Source organism: Elephantulus edwardii, unplaced genomic scaffold (genome assembly GCF_000299155.1).
Source record: "Elephantulus edwardii isolate Elephantulus edwardi_28Jun2011 unplaced genomic scaffold, EleEdw1.0 scaffold00289, whole genome shotgun sequence".
NCBI lineage: Eukaryota > Metazoa > Chordata > Mammalia > Macroscelidea > Macroscelididae > Elephantulus > Elephantulus edwardii.
The window spans coordinates 2,577,421-2,589,976 of NW_006400039.1; the positions used below are offsets into that span (position 1 = coordinate 2,577,421).

The 12,556-nt window shown below is 46.2% G+C and overlaps 1 protein-coding gene across 1 annotated transcript in view; it reads left to right on the top strand.

The window, feature by feature from the left end:
* EHMT1 (euchromatic histone-lysine N-methyltransferase 1) overlaps nt 1–12,556 on the top strand; it is a 73,830-nt gene that overhangs the window by 24,448 nt on the left and 36,826 nt on the right. Inside the window, exons 8-9 of the mRNA XM_006900619.1 lie at nt 3,035–3,166; nt 10,660–10,805. Coding sequence (XP_006900681.1) covers nt 3,035–3,166; nt 10,660–10,805 — 278 coding nt within the window. The remainder of the gene's footprint in view (nt 1–3,034; nt 3,167–10,659; nt 10,806–12,556) is intronic.

Sequence of the window (12,556 nt, forward strand, 5' to 3'; positions counted from 1 at the left end):
AGTGTAATTGTCTTGAGAACTGTGCAAATTAGTGTGCGTAACAATAGCAGGGTCCAGTGTATTTTCAGAAAGTATTATTCCATGGAGTGAATGAATGCAGCACCCCACGTACCCAGTTTAGGTTTTATGATAGTTTGAAATTCTTTTCCACAGTTCTCTCCTTTTGATCAAGATTCATCTGTAGAATTTTTTTATTAGAATATGTAGCAATGGTAACTAGGCAATATTCATTTCTGGTCTCTTGGCAAATGACGCATCTATTCATGGAGATGATTAGCCTTACAATCCATTTTCTCCCCGTTACTCCTTTTTCCTTTGTTGCTATAGCCAAATCTTCTTAGATGCCGTGGCTCATAGTGACCCCATAAGCCCTGTCCTGTCCTATGCAATCCTCTTCATCTCTGACACACAGGAGCCCATTGCTTTAATCAGTGTGCCGGTCATCTCATTGGAGATTTTCTCCTCTTTCACTGACTCGCCACTTTTCTAAGGATTAACCTCTCCTAGCAACATATCCAGAAATAGCCAAATAGAGATCAAATATTGTACCTTGGATGAGTATTTGTAAACTTGCTCCACCCCAGGCTCTATGCAGTGAACTAGGACCTAACAGAAGCTCTGAATGTGTTCTGCATTAATTCACTGAGATAACCCAGGAATGGTGGCTAACCTTTCACAGCAGGAACCCACATTCCTCAAGGTGCTTGTAAATAAGCAGCCTCAACAGCTACTATCTTTTGGGAATGTGGATTTTATTTACTATTGTAAATCAAAGTTCCCATAACCTTGCCAGTTCACCTTCCAACAGGTGTGCAGCTTGTTGACAAATTACAACACTGTATGTGGAGTCACTTTTAGTGTGCACTTTTACATCATCAAAAACCGCCACTGAGTACTCCTGTACAGAGAAACGCCTTTTCCCTGCCCTCATTTCCCCCTTCCATTTGGGTACAGGGAAACACTTTGGTCTCTGTGTATCTGCTTGGCCATGTCTTTGTATATAAGTGAGGTTGTGGCATTTTGTGATTGCCTTCTTTAACTCAGCACGCATGGTGTGTTTAGTCTCCATTCTGTAGCGTATTTGATGTCTTCATTTTTTCTACAGCAGAGGGGTGTTGCCTTGTATGCATGGACCATCCTTTGTTTATCCATTCATCTGATAGTGGACATTAGGCTGTTTCCAGCTAGCTTCTGGCTGTCATAAATAGTGCTGCTGTGGACGTGCTGTGTCACTGCACCTGTATGAGTGTCTGAATTTCGGCCTTCATGTCTTCTGGGTATATACCTCTTGGTGCAATGACTGGATTTGTAAGTCTTTTTCATAGTGTATCTCTGTATTCTGTCCATTTAAATGAGGCTGTTTTCTCACTGAGTTGTAAGAGCTGTTCTGTATCATTCCCGTGTAGCAGACGAAGGGCTGCATGGGCTACGCATGCTTTTAATTTTCTGACCAGTGTTTTAGAGGGCAAAAGTTTTAGACTTTTTTGAAGTCTAAAGTTTCTTCTTTTTTGGTGCCTCATCTAAAAAATCTCTGACTCTTATCACAACCATGTTGTCCCAGATTTTTCCTGGTTTCACAGTGGTCCTTCCCAGTAGATCACTGCTTTGTGCTGGGTGATGGGAGGCAGACCTCCAGGTTCCTTTATCCCCACGTGGCTGAGCAGATCTTCTACCTCCGTTTGCTGCACATACTTCATGTGCTCCCTTGGGTTACACCAGGGGCTTTGGCAGCAAGATTTTGACCAGTGTGTCTGAGACTCTCTTGCCTTCTGTTCTCCATTTGTGCATGTTATCTCTACGTTGATGCCACAAGGCTGCGTTTGCCTTCTAAAAACTTACTTTCACTGTTTGTCAGTGTTCCATGATTTAGAATAACTTTTGTTAAAATGGCCATGAGAGGACAAATAACCTTGAAATGTCATGACTTTGAGTGGATCAGTGTCCAGCACAATGAAGTGTGCTGTTGGCAGTGTTGGGCAGCATCCTGTCCAGCAGGGTACCCATCTGTGGTCACCACTGGCCTAATTGACTGATTTTCTTTATCAGTGGCTGCCAATGTGATTGTAAGACTCATCGCTTTTATTGTTAGCTGACTAAAGCATTTGTTGTTCCAATATGAAAATGTATTTATGAGGCAGAGACTTCATTGTCATGTGTGAAGTGCATGTTTGAGTGTTTAGTCCCATGGGAGCTTGACTTTTCTTTCCATGTGACTAAAACTTGTATTGATGCCTTGTGTTTTCTCTGTAGCTGGTGATTTCTCCTACGGTCTAGGTATAGAATGTGGTGGTCATTACCTGAAGGGCTGTAGATGCTACACTTTGGTACCATGGTTATATGCTTCTGCCAATGAAGTAATACTGGTGTCAGTGCACAGAGGTGAAATGTGGGTATTTGCTCTTTGTTGCTTTTAGCAATTTTCCTGTGCAAATGCACACTCCTTACCAGCGTCCTTAGAAAAATGCTCCCAAAGTTAGCAGACTCAGCTTTGTGATGGTTCTTCTGCCCCTGTGGCTCACCACTCCCTGGTCCTTTCTCTGACAGTAGAGGTCTCAGAAATCTTTGCTGTGTCCACTTTACAAGCTTCTAAATTATTGGCAGCCTTATTAACATATGCCTCTTACCTTCAGCGACAGATTTTATCCACTCTGTCTTGGGCCCTTTTGGTTAGACTGTGAATAGGAGCTGAGTCCTTGTCCTTAACCAACTTCCTAGAGTGGCTGGCTTTTCAAATCTGCGAGTCAGAGATTTCTGTTTTATTTTAAAAATAATGTTCAGAAGGCATGTGAGTTCTATTTTTACTCATTTTATTGATTACATGTTAGTTGTCTGCCCCACCCCTAGCAGAGAATTAACAAAATAGATCAAAAGAAAGGAGAGTGAAACTATAATGGCCTAATTGATCATGTATTTCCATCCGTTTCCCAACTTGGTTAATTAGAATTTGCTGTGCGTGTGGCCTCTGTCCCCCTGCAGTGGTCTTTCCTGGCTCTCGGGTGCACAGTGTCTTACGGTGTGTGCATTTCGAATGCAGGTTCTGAGGCGTATAAATCACCATCAGGAAGCACAGAGCAGACTACCCCTGGAGACAGCATGGGATACATGGAAGTCCCCCTGGATTCTCTGGATCTCCGTGTCAAAGGGATTCTGTCCTCACAGGCAGAAGGTGACCACCGTTCTGAAGTCATGTGGCGGGCACCGTTTTGGTTCTGTTAGCTTGGCTTCCTCCTCTCTTGGGAGGAGGAGGCGCCTGATGGATGTTACTAGGCAATGTGACTGACTGCGTGAGTTAGGGGGACTGAGGCAGTGATGTGATAGAAACTGTTTTTGCCTAGTCACTCAGAGGAGTCAAGTGAAGAGATAGAAATTGTGGAAACACCGTAGGCCCCTCGCTCCTGGAAGATTGATGGGTTGGCCCGAGCTTGGTATGTGGCCATTTCTCCCACCCTACCCTACACATATTCCAGTGGTGAGTCCCTTGGGGGGAGGTCTCCTTGCACACGATGACAGCTTTGTATGGTGGCAGTGATTCTAATTGTCTGAAATATGAAGTATTGGTGTTAGACTAATAGTTTTCAAGCCTGTTTTACAGTAGAATAAGATCTGTGTGTAATACTGAGCATGAGCCTTTGACGCACCATTGCATGACCACCTCGGGCTGGAAACTGCAAGCTGACAGCTGGGCTGCTTATGTAGGAAATGCTGCCAGGATGTGCTGAAGTTCACTCATACCCACTTTGTAAACTACTTAGCTCATTTATATGAATGGAAAGTAATCTTGAGGTCTGTGTAGAGAAATAGAAAGTCTTGCAGCTGTTTACCTTCTCTTTAAATCTCACAGCTCTGGATGGTGAGCAGCTGGAAGGGCTTTACCAACCACCCTTTAGAGAACAAAAGAGCTAGTGTTTCAGGGTTTTAAACACTTGAAGGGGTTTGATTAACCTATTAAGTTGAGGAAATAATATTTTTAATGAGACATAAATTTAAGTTTAGGGAGTCACATGTTTAATAAGGGGACACATTGCACTGGGGAAATCTGCAGCTAGGGACCTCTCCAAATTATTGAGAAGTAATGATGTCAGTTTGAAGACTAAGGTGATTCAGGCTATAGTCTTTCCAGTCATTTGCTACGCATCTGAGAACTGGAATAAGAATGGCAGAAAAAGAATTGACACCTTTGAGCTGTGGTGTTGGAGAAGAGCACTGAACATCCCATGGACGGCCAGGAGAACAGATATGTCTCGGAGAGGGTGCAGCAGGAGTGCTCTTTGGAGGCAAGAATGATGAGGCTTCACCTCACATACTTTGGGCGTGTTGCTAGGAGGACATGATGCTGGGAAGGATGGAGGTCAGCAAAAGAGAGGGAGACACAGTGGATTGACATGGTGACTGCTGCAGTGGGCTGTTGTATGTCAGGAAGTGTGAGAATGACACAGGGTAGAAAAGGGTTCAGATCTTTTGTTCATAGGGTCATTGTGAGTCACCAGCAACTCTCAGGCTTGTCCATCCCAGAAGCAGCCTGTCTGTTCTGTCTTCTACCAAATGGAGTATCAGTCTCTCTCCACTCATCATGACATCTTTGGTGGTACTATTTCCTACTTGCTTTTGAGATGACATCCTGCATCTCATTTTTCCAAGTTGGTTCTTGAATGTGGAGCCTCCAACTGTTAAGGATAAAACTTTGAGGAGGAAATAATACTTGGCTTCACTGTGCTGGTGCCCTTAGCTGTGTCCACAGTGGTTGGCGTTCGAGATAGCAGAGTGTTATGGGACTTGTTTCCGCCAGCTGAGCTTTCTGGCTTTGGACAACCCTCCTTTGTTGTTTTAGCTGAACAGTAAGAGAAAGAAGGAGATGGCCTTCAAAGACCCTTCCACCTTGTATTAAAGAGGTCCACAAGGTGAGGGTCACATCAGAGAAGTGGCAGAAGTGTGATGGTTTATATTGTGTGACAGCATGACCCTGACTTTTAGTGTTAAATAGCTACCCTGTGTGTTATATGTCCTGACCTCTGATGTTAGTGAGGCAGGATTCGAGGCAGTTACAGAGTGATATGATCCTTCTGATCTGATAGACCCATCAAGGATGTGGCCTGCTTTGGATATGTACATATGTGGACTTCCAGCAAAGCTAGAGAGCTTGTGTCCAGTCCTGCATCTGGACTGTTAGCGCCTGATGTGAGCCAGTGGTCTGCTGACTTGCTGACTTGCACCAGCATCTTCTAGAGCCCGTAGCCTGCGAGCCTGTCTGCTGATGCCCATGGACTCATTAGCTGTCCCTGAAACCTCTCTCTGAGGTCTGACCTACAGCCACAAAATTGACCTTGCTCAGTGGGAATGAATGTATGGGATTGAACTCAAGCAGATCTAAAGACAAGTAAGTTACAGGAGGACGTGGCCCAAATGCCCATGGTCTCCAACCAAGAAAGAGAAACCTTGCATAGAAGGTTCTACACAGTGGAAAGTGCCACTTGGAAGTGGACAGCAGGAGCAATGCAATCCCTCCCGGCCACATACCTGAAGGACGTGGGTGGTGAGGGGAGATTGTCTAGTGAGCTCACTTTGAACACTGCACCTGCTTGTTCACTTGTCTCAGAAAGAGAAAGCCAGATGTGTCATTATATATAGATATATGGATTCATGGGCTGTGGCCAGTGGTTTGGCTAGATGGTCAGGGATTTTTAAGTAACAGAGGATTGGTGTCAAGGAGGTATCAGGGGGATGAAGTATGTGGAGAGACCTCTTTGAATGGGCCAGAGAAATGAGAATCTTTATTTCTCATGTGAATGCTTATCCAGTGGTGATCTTGACAAAGGAGGATTTGGACAATCAAGTGGCGGATGTTCTTTGGAAACCATTCAGTCTCTTTCTCTAGCCACTCCTATCACTGCCCAGTTGGTTCATGTACAAAGTGGTAATGGTCACGGTGGAGGTCATGCATGGACTCAGCAACATGAACTTCCACACCAAGACCAGCTACTGAGGGTCTTGCAGCAGCAGACACCCAACGCCGAGTCCTTGATTGGGAAGTATTCCTCAGAATGGTCAGCCAGCAAGTTGGGGGCGGCTGGATTCCAGTGGACTGCTTCCATGGTGGAAAAGATAGTGTGGCTCTCAAGGTAATAGACTCATACTTTGGATACTCATATGCCTTCCTTGTATCCATTGTTTCTGTCGATAGTACCATTCATGGGCTCACAGAGTGCCTTATTCACTGCCATGATAGACTGTGGATACATTGGATCAAGGGACTCCGCTCATAGCAGATGAAGTGTAGCAGCCTGTCTCACTGTGTCCCCATCAGTTTGGAGTGGTTGTCTTGGTACAGTGATGGAATGGCCTTCTAAAGACAGACTTACGGTGCCAACTTGGTTGGAAGTGCCTTGCAGGGCTTAGCCAGCATTCCCAGGAGACTGACTGTGTGCTCTAAACCAGCCTCCAAGTGTATAGAACAGTTTCTCCCATAGCTAGAGTTAGTATGTCCAAGAATCAAGGGGTAGAAATGAGAGTGGCATCACTCACTATTATCATTAGGGACCCTTTCTGCCTCCTGTGAAAAGGAAGACATACTCCATCTGGCGATTGAAGACTGATTCTGGTGAAATGGAAATTAAGCATGCCGCCTGGCCATTCATGCTTTTCAAAGGCCCTGGATCAGTGGATGAAAAAGAGAGTTACTGTCTTTTGTGATGTGATTGATCCTGCTTACCAAGGGCAAATAGGATTAGTGGTTACACATTGCAGTAAATAAGAGTGTGTCTGCACATCTGTGCTTATTGCTGCATTGATCACAGTAGCAAAGAGATGGAAACAACCCAAGTGTCTATCAAGAAACTAATGGATAGAGAAGCTGTGGTATAGTCACACAATGAAATACTATGCTGCATTGAAAAACAAGGAACTCATGAAATATACAAAATGGGTTACCCTGGAGGACTTTATGCTGTGTGAAATATCACAGTCACAAAAGGACAAATACTGTATAATGCCACTGTTATAAAACAGGACTGACATCGGGGTTGGGGGAAACTAAGAAAAGAGGGGATAAATAATGTATACTGCGTCAAAACAGATGAGGGAGAGAACTGTTTAAAAGGAATATATGATTAGTATTATTAGCATGAATAAGAGCTGCATAGCACAGTGGACTGGGAAGGGGGTGGAGAGGAAATTGTGCAACAATGAAAGAATAATGAAAGAATTTTTTTTCAAAGAGAAAAGCAAACTGGGGGATGGGCAGGAAGGAAAAAGTACAACAGTGAATGAATGGAAATCCAAGTTCTTTATAAACTTTTGTTAGAATCTCAATTTTAAAAAAAAGCAGAATGTGTCTGGAATTCAGGAGTTGCCATCGCCTAGTACTGCTGTGTCCTGTCCTTAATGTCTGTGGAGAGCGGCGGCGACCCAGCCTGACAGGCCTGCGAGGCCTAGATCTTTAAGGAAGTTAAGACGGGTCCACCTCTCCAGCCAGGAGACATCGGCCGGCTGAGACGGCTTTGGATTCAGTATGGCAGAGCAAGATGGCGGGCTGCAGCCACGTGATCAGTTGCAAAAGGGAGGACTGTAATTTTAAGTTCTTCCTTTGATGAATCTTGTCCACTGGCGGCAGTGAACAACAGCGGCACCAATGTTTGTGTGAGGTATTTTCATTATCTTCACTTGGAAATATAAGACAGGACTGGAGCCTTTCCAGTTACACAGGTACATGTTCATGATACCATGTTAGGTACAGGTTGTTGTGATAGTTGTCTCCATTTGAGATGAAAAATGATTTAAGGAGATGTGTTCAGGTACTGAGTTGATAAGAGTGGGCTGTGATGTTTAACGGTGCATGTCAGAGTGGCCACAATCCTCCCCACACAGTAGCTATGCTCTGCGTCCTTACCCCTGGTATCTGATGGCAATGCAGCAGGATCGGCCCAGTCTGCTGAGATGTGTGGCCTGTACTCCGTGTTTGTGTGCATGTAAGACAAAGCTAAAGAACTTCTTAGGGGAGCTCTGGTGGCCTAGTGGCAAGGAGCTGCAACTACAATCCCAGAGGCGCACGGTTCGAAGCCACCAGATGCTCTGCCGGGGAAGGAGGGACAATCTTTTCCTGTACCAGTCAGATCTGATTTGATGGTACGCTCACACAAAAATAATAAAATAAAATAAAATTTAAAAAAAAAAAAAGAAGAACTTCTTGCCCAATCTTGAATGTAGTTTGCCACTCTGGACTTGAACCAGTGTCCTGCTGTGCTTGCTGACCTTGGGCTGCCACTTACAGGTCTGTGGCCCTGTCTACTGACTTCATTAGCCTTCACAGACTTTTTTTTAAAAAAAAACACATCGTTTTGCTTTTAGAGAAGCTTTACAAATCATACAGTCTTTTTCATATAAACTTTCATACACATTTTCTTTTATAACTTTAATTACCAGTCATTGTTGTTGTTAAGTGCCATCGAGTTGCAGGGGACTATGAAGGAGAATCCTCAACGCTTGGGTGTCTGTCATCCTCTCTCCATGTTCATAGGGTTTCTGGAGGCAAGCTGTTAGGAAGTGGATGCCACTCCTCCTTCCAAGCTTGTTTTAATCGGGGAGCTCCACCCCATTCTATATCCACATTGTGTAACCAGCCATTAATGCATTTGACACATCAGTGTCACAGTGTTCGGCCTCACAGCAACCACAAGTGACTACTATACGGCAACCTGTACACCAGGGCTATACGACCTAGAGGAATGTCTGAACAAAAACAATGGAAGACTGGCCTGAGGGCCACAGATTAAAAGTCACCCACCTTTGGCTTGGTGGCATCGCCATCTGTCCGCTGGGCCAGCTGATCTCTCTGTGTTGATGTTATTGTTGTTAAGTGCCGTCGAGTCACAGGTGACTCATAGCGACCCTATGAAGGAGAGTCCTCAACGCTTGGGTGTCTCTCATCCTCCCTCCAGGTTCATAGGGTTTCTGGAGGCAATGCCTAATTGGTCCTTGAGAACCCAGTTCGTAAGGAGTAGTACTGCCAACCTTTGGGCAGACCATTTGAACCTGTCTCCTCTTGTGCCCCTGAACCCTCCCTGCCAGCTCTGAGTTGGTTCTAGTTTGACAGCACATAATGGCAGTCAACCCTTACTATGTGCTGTCTACCCCAGTCTCTTCTCCTGAGGTCTGACACACACATCTGGGACTAGCCAGCTTCTGCAAATCATTGACACATTTCTTTGGGTTAAACAGACATGGGATGCCCTTTGAGTAGGAAGATCTGTGGTATACTCTGAAGAGAGATATCCAGTGTGACTCGCTCAGGAGAGAGACCTGGGGTGCCCTCTGAGGAGAGAGACCTGGGGTGCGCTGGGAGGATAACGACCTGAGGATAGAGCCACCTGCTGAGGAGGGATCCGTGGGTCGCTGCTGAGGGCATAGAGCTGAGGTGATGTGCATTTGGCTGTGTTTCTACCTGTCTCCCCTCGTGTCTGGTATTAGAGGTTGAGTTGGGTTGAAGGTGATACTGCCACCCCTGCAGGGACCCACAAAGGGACTGGACTTGATGGTGACGGCTCTGGTAGCCAGCATGCCCTCTGCCTGGCTGTGGCCAGGAATAGAAGCAGCTGTGTTTCTTGAGCTGTTGTAGCTGCTAAGATTTCATCCCTTACTGGTTGGTGTGCATTCTCTCCTCAGTGCCTCTCCTTCAGCTTATTGTTGCTAAGTGCTGTTGAGTTGACTACAGAGCGTAACGACCGTGTGAACAGTGGGTCTGAATCCTGTCCAATCCTGTGTCGTTTTCATCATCTCTGACACACTCGAACCCACTGTTACAGTCATTGTGTCTAACCATCTTGTTAAGGGTCTGACCCTCCATCTTCCCAAGCATGATGTCCCTTTGCAAGCACTGGCCCCTCCTTCTCAAAGTATATCAGAGAAAGCTTCTCTGTGCTTGGCTCTTAAGGAGTATCCTGGGTGCGCCTTTTCCTGGACTTAGTTTGGTCATCCTTTTGTCAGTCCATTAGATATTCAGTACACAGCTCCAGCATCGCAGCTCAAAGGCATCAGTTGTTCTCCTGTCATCCTTATTCATTGTCCAAATTTCAGATGCATAGCGAATAATTGAAAAGCCCATGGCTTGTATCAGCTGTACTTTAGTATTCACCCTGCCATCTTTGCTCTCTAGCACTGTGGAGAGATCCATGGCAGCCGACTTTGCCAAAGCAATATGTGTTCTGATTTTTCTGGCTGCTGGTGCCAAGGGTCTCTTTCAACCTAGTAAGTAGTAAATAATGCTATCCATAAAAGGAGTACCATTGTTAAGGACTGTTCGTCATTATTGCAATTTGAACATCATGTGAGGAGAATGAAGTTTGAGCAATATAATAAATGGTGATAATTGGAGGATTAGAAGTCACTGCTGATGAATATTCACTCTCTCAACCCCCACCTCCTGGCTCTCTTAACCAGAGAGCTGGAGTCCCTTTCTTGGGAAGCATGTAGGGGTGGGATCCCTTCAAAGTATCCTGTACCACCTCAGTGAGATCACCTTGAGGACATGTGACAGCTGCCTGCCTCTGGGCACGCCTAAGATTCAGGATTGTGGTTCTGATGCAGGAAACGCCCTCACTAGCCCTATCATCTGCTCCAGGCTCTGCCTATACCCATGTGTGTGTATGTGTGTGTGTGTGTGTGTTACAGGACTGGTCAATGGTCCTGGGATGACAGACGCAGATGGCCTCCAGGAAGTACCCCTCTGCAGCTGCCGGATGGAGACGCCGAAGAGCCGAGAGGTCACCACCCTGGCCAACAACCAGTGCATGGCCACCGAGAGTGTGGACCACGAGGTGGGTGCGAACTATGTGGGCGTGAACTATGTGGGCAGCACAGACAGGCAGAGCTCAGAAAGGGCCCTTCTCATTAGTGCTCAGACTCTGGCTTTCATCCCCTAAATTCAGTGTGTTCTATGACCACATCTTTGATAAGCTCCAGAAACGGCAAGCAAATGATGGTCATGAAATAGGAGCAGAACCCTGTGGCAAGGATAGCCAGTAGGTGGTGTGAGGAAGCCTGCCCAGGAGCCCCACCTCTCCACGAACCGTGGGCCTTGTCCTTCCTTTGTGATGAACCCAGAGATGTTTAGTGAGTCAGGGTGAGCTACACTCCAGATGACTTAGCACGGCCCGCCTGTGAAGCTGTGCTCACCTTCTCACCGGTTGCCTCGAGCTCACTGTGGCTGTGGCATGAGTGGGGACTGTCAGCAGCTGACTGAGAGGCTCCTTCGTGCGGGTGAGGTCAGATGAAAAGGCCCTGTTGTCTCTGAGCATCTCATGTTACTGTTGGAGAAGTTTTGAGCCTCTGCACTGAGCATAGTTGTGTGCTGCTTAAAGAAGCACATCAGGGCTGGGCTGGGGAGCCTTTGCTGAAAACTTGGTCAGTATGCAGTTTTCTGGACCTCGGCCTGCTGCACCATCTGATCAGCCACGACTGGATCTTACCAGGAGTTGTGGAATCATGTGGCACTTTCTCTGTGCTCCTGTGCGAGCACTTCCATGTTAGCCACTTTCAGTCAGGCCCTAGGTGCCGGCTACAGGCTACAGTCGGAGGGCCTGCTCTTTCCCTTGGTGTGCTGTGTGGACACTGAGTCTGCTGCATGTGTCGATATCTGTTTCCTTGGACTTAGTGCCTACTTGGCCAGAATAGGGAGCCGCTGGTTCTGCCTGACTGGTTTTAGATAGTTAGCGTTTGGTTTTATGTTAAGAAATTTGACAGGAAGGATTAAGAGTTGCCCCCCCACCCCCCACCCCATCACAGTAGCAGTGGTCAGGTAGCGATGAGCTTCTTTGTGACTGACCCTTCTTCATACAGGCCCTCAGCAGTCTTGTCCCTAATAGTGCTGTCACGTCTGAACCAGCTTCTAGCTGATCCTCCACCAAGTTGTCAGGGGCTGTTAGTTGGATGGGAAGAGATTGCTTCTCTTGCCGCTTTGGAGTTAACAGTACACCTCCCAGTAGACCATACCACCAGAACTCCTTGCCTGCTATTCTTAGGGAATAATAAAGACGTGGTGACTTTCTTTCTGGGTTTTCTTGCTTGTTATTTAGTCTCTACTTTAGACTAGACCCACAGGTCACTGGGGATGATTTGGGGAGGTAAAGGAGTCCCCAGGACTTTCCTGGAGTCATTTGGTCAACAGTAGCTTTGTAACAACACAACACGTCTCACACCATGTGCCTTTTCCTCCCAGTGCTCCTTTGTGCATCAGGGCTCTGCACCTGGCCTTGGAAGCGGTCCACAGTGTGGGGCTTGTGTGCCAGCAGGCTGAGCAGGCATTGATGTTGAGCTGCTCAATGGGTGTCCATGGAGTGTCCCAGAAGAGCCCCTTGCCCGAGTGCAGTCCCTCCCACAGGGCTCTCTCCCCATGCAGCATGCCTGGGAGAGTCCAACACAGTCATACACAGATAATAGGGTTATATACAGTGCCTTTAATTAAAATACTTTTTGAGGCAGAGTTGCTTTTTTTCCCCTTTTCTTTTTTTAATAATTTTAATGAACATTTACAGAGAATTTGGATTTCCATTCATTCATTGCTGCACTT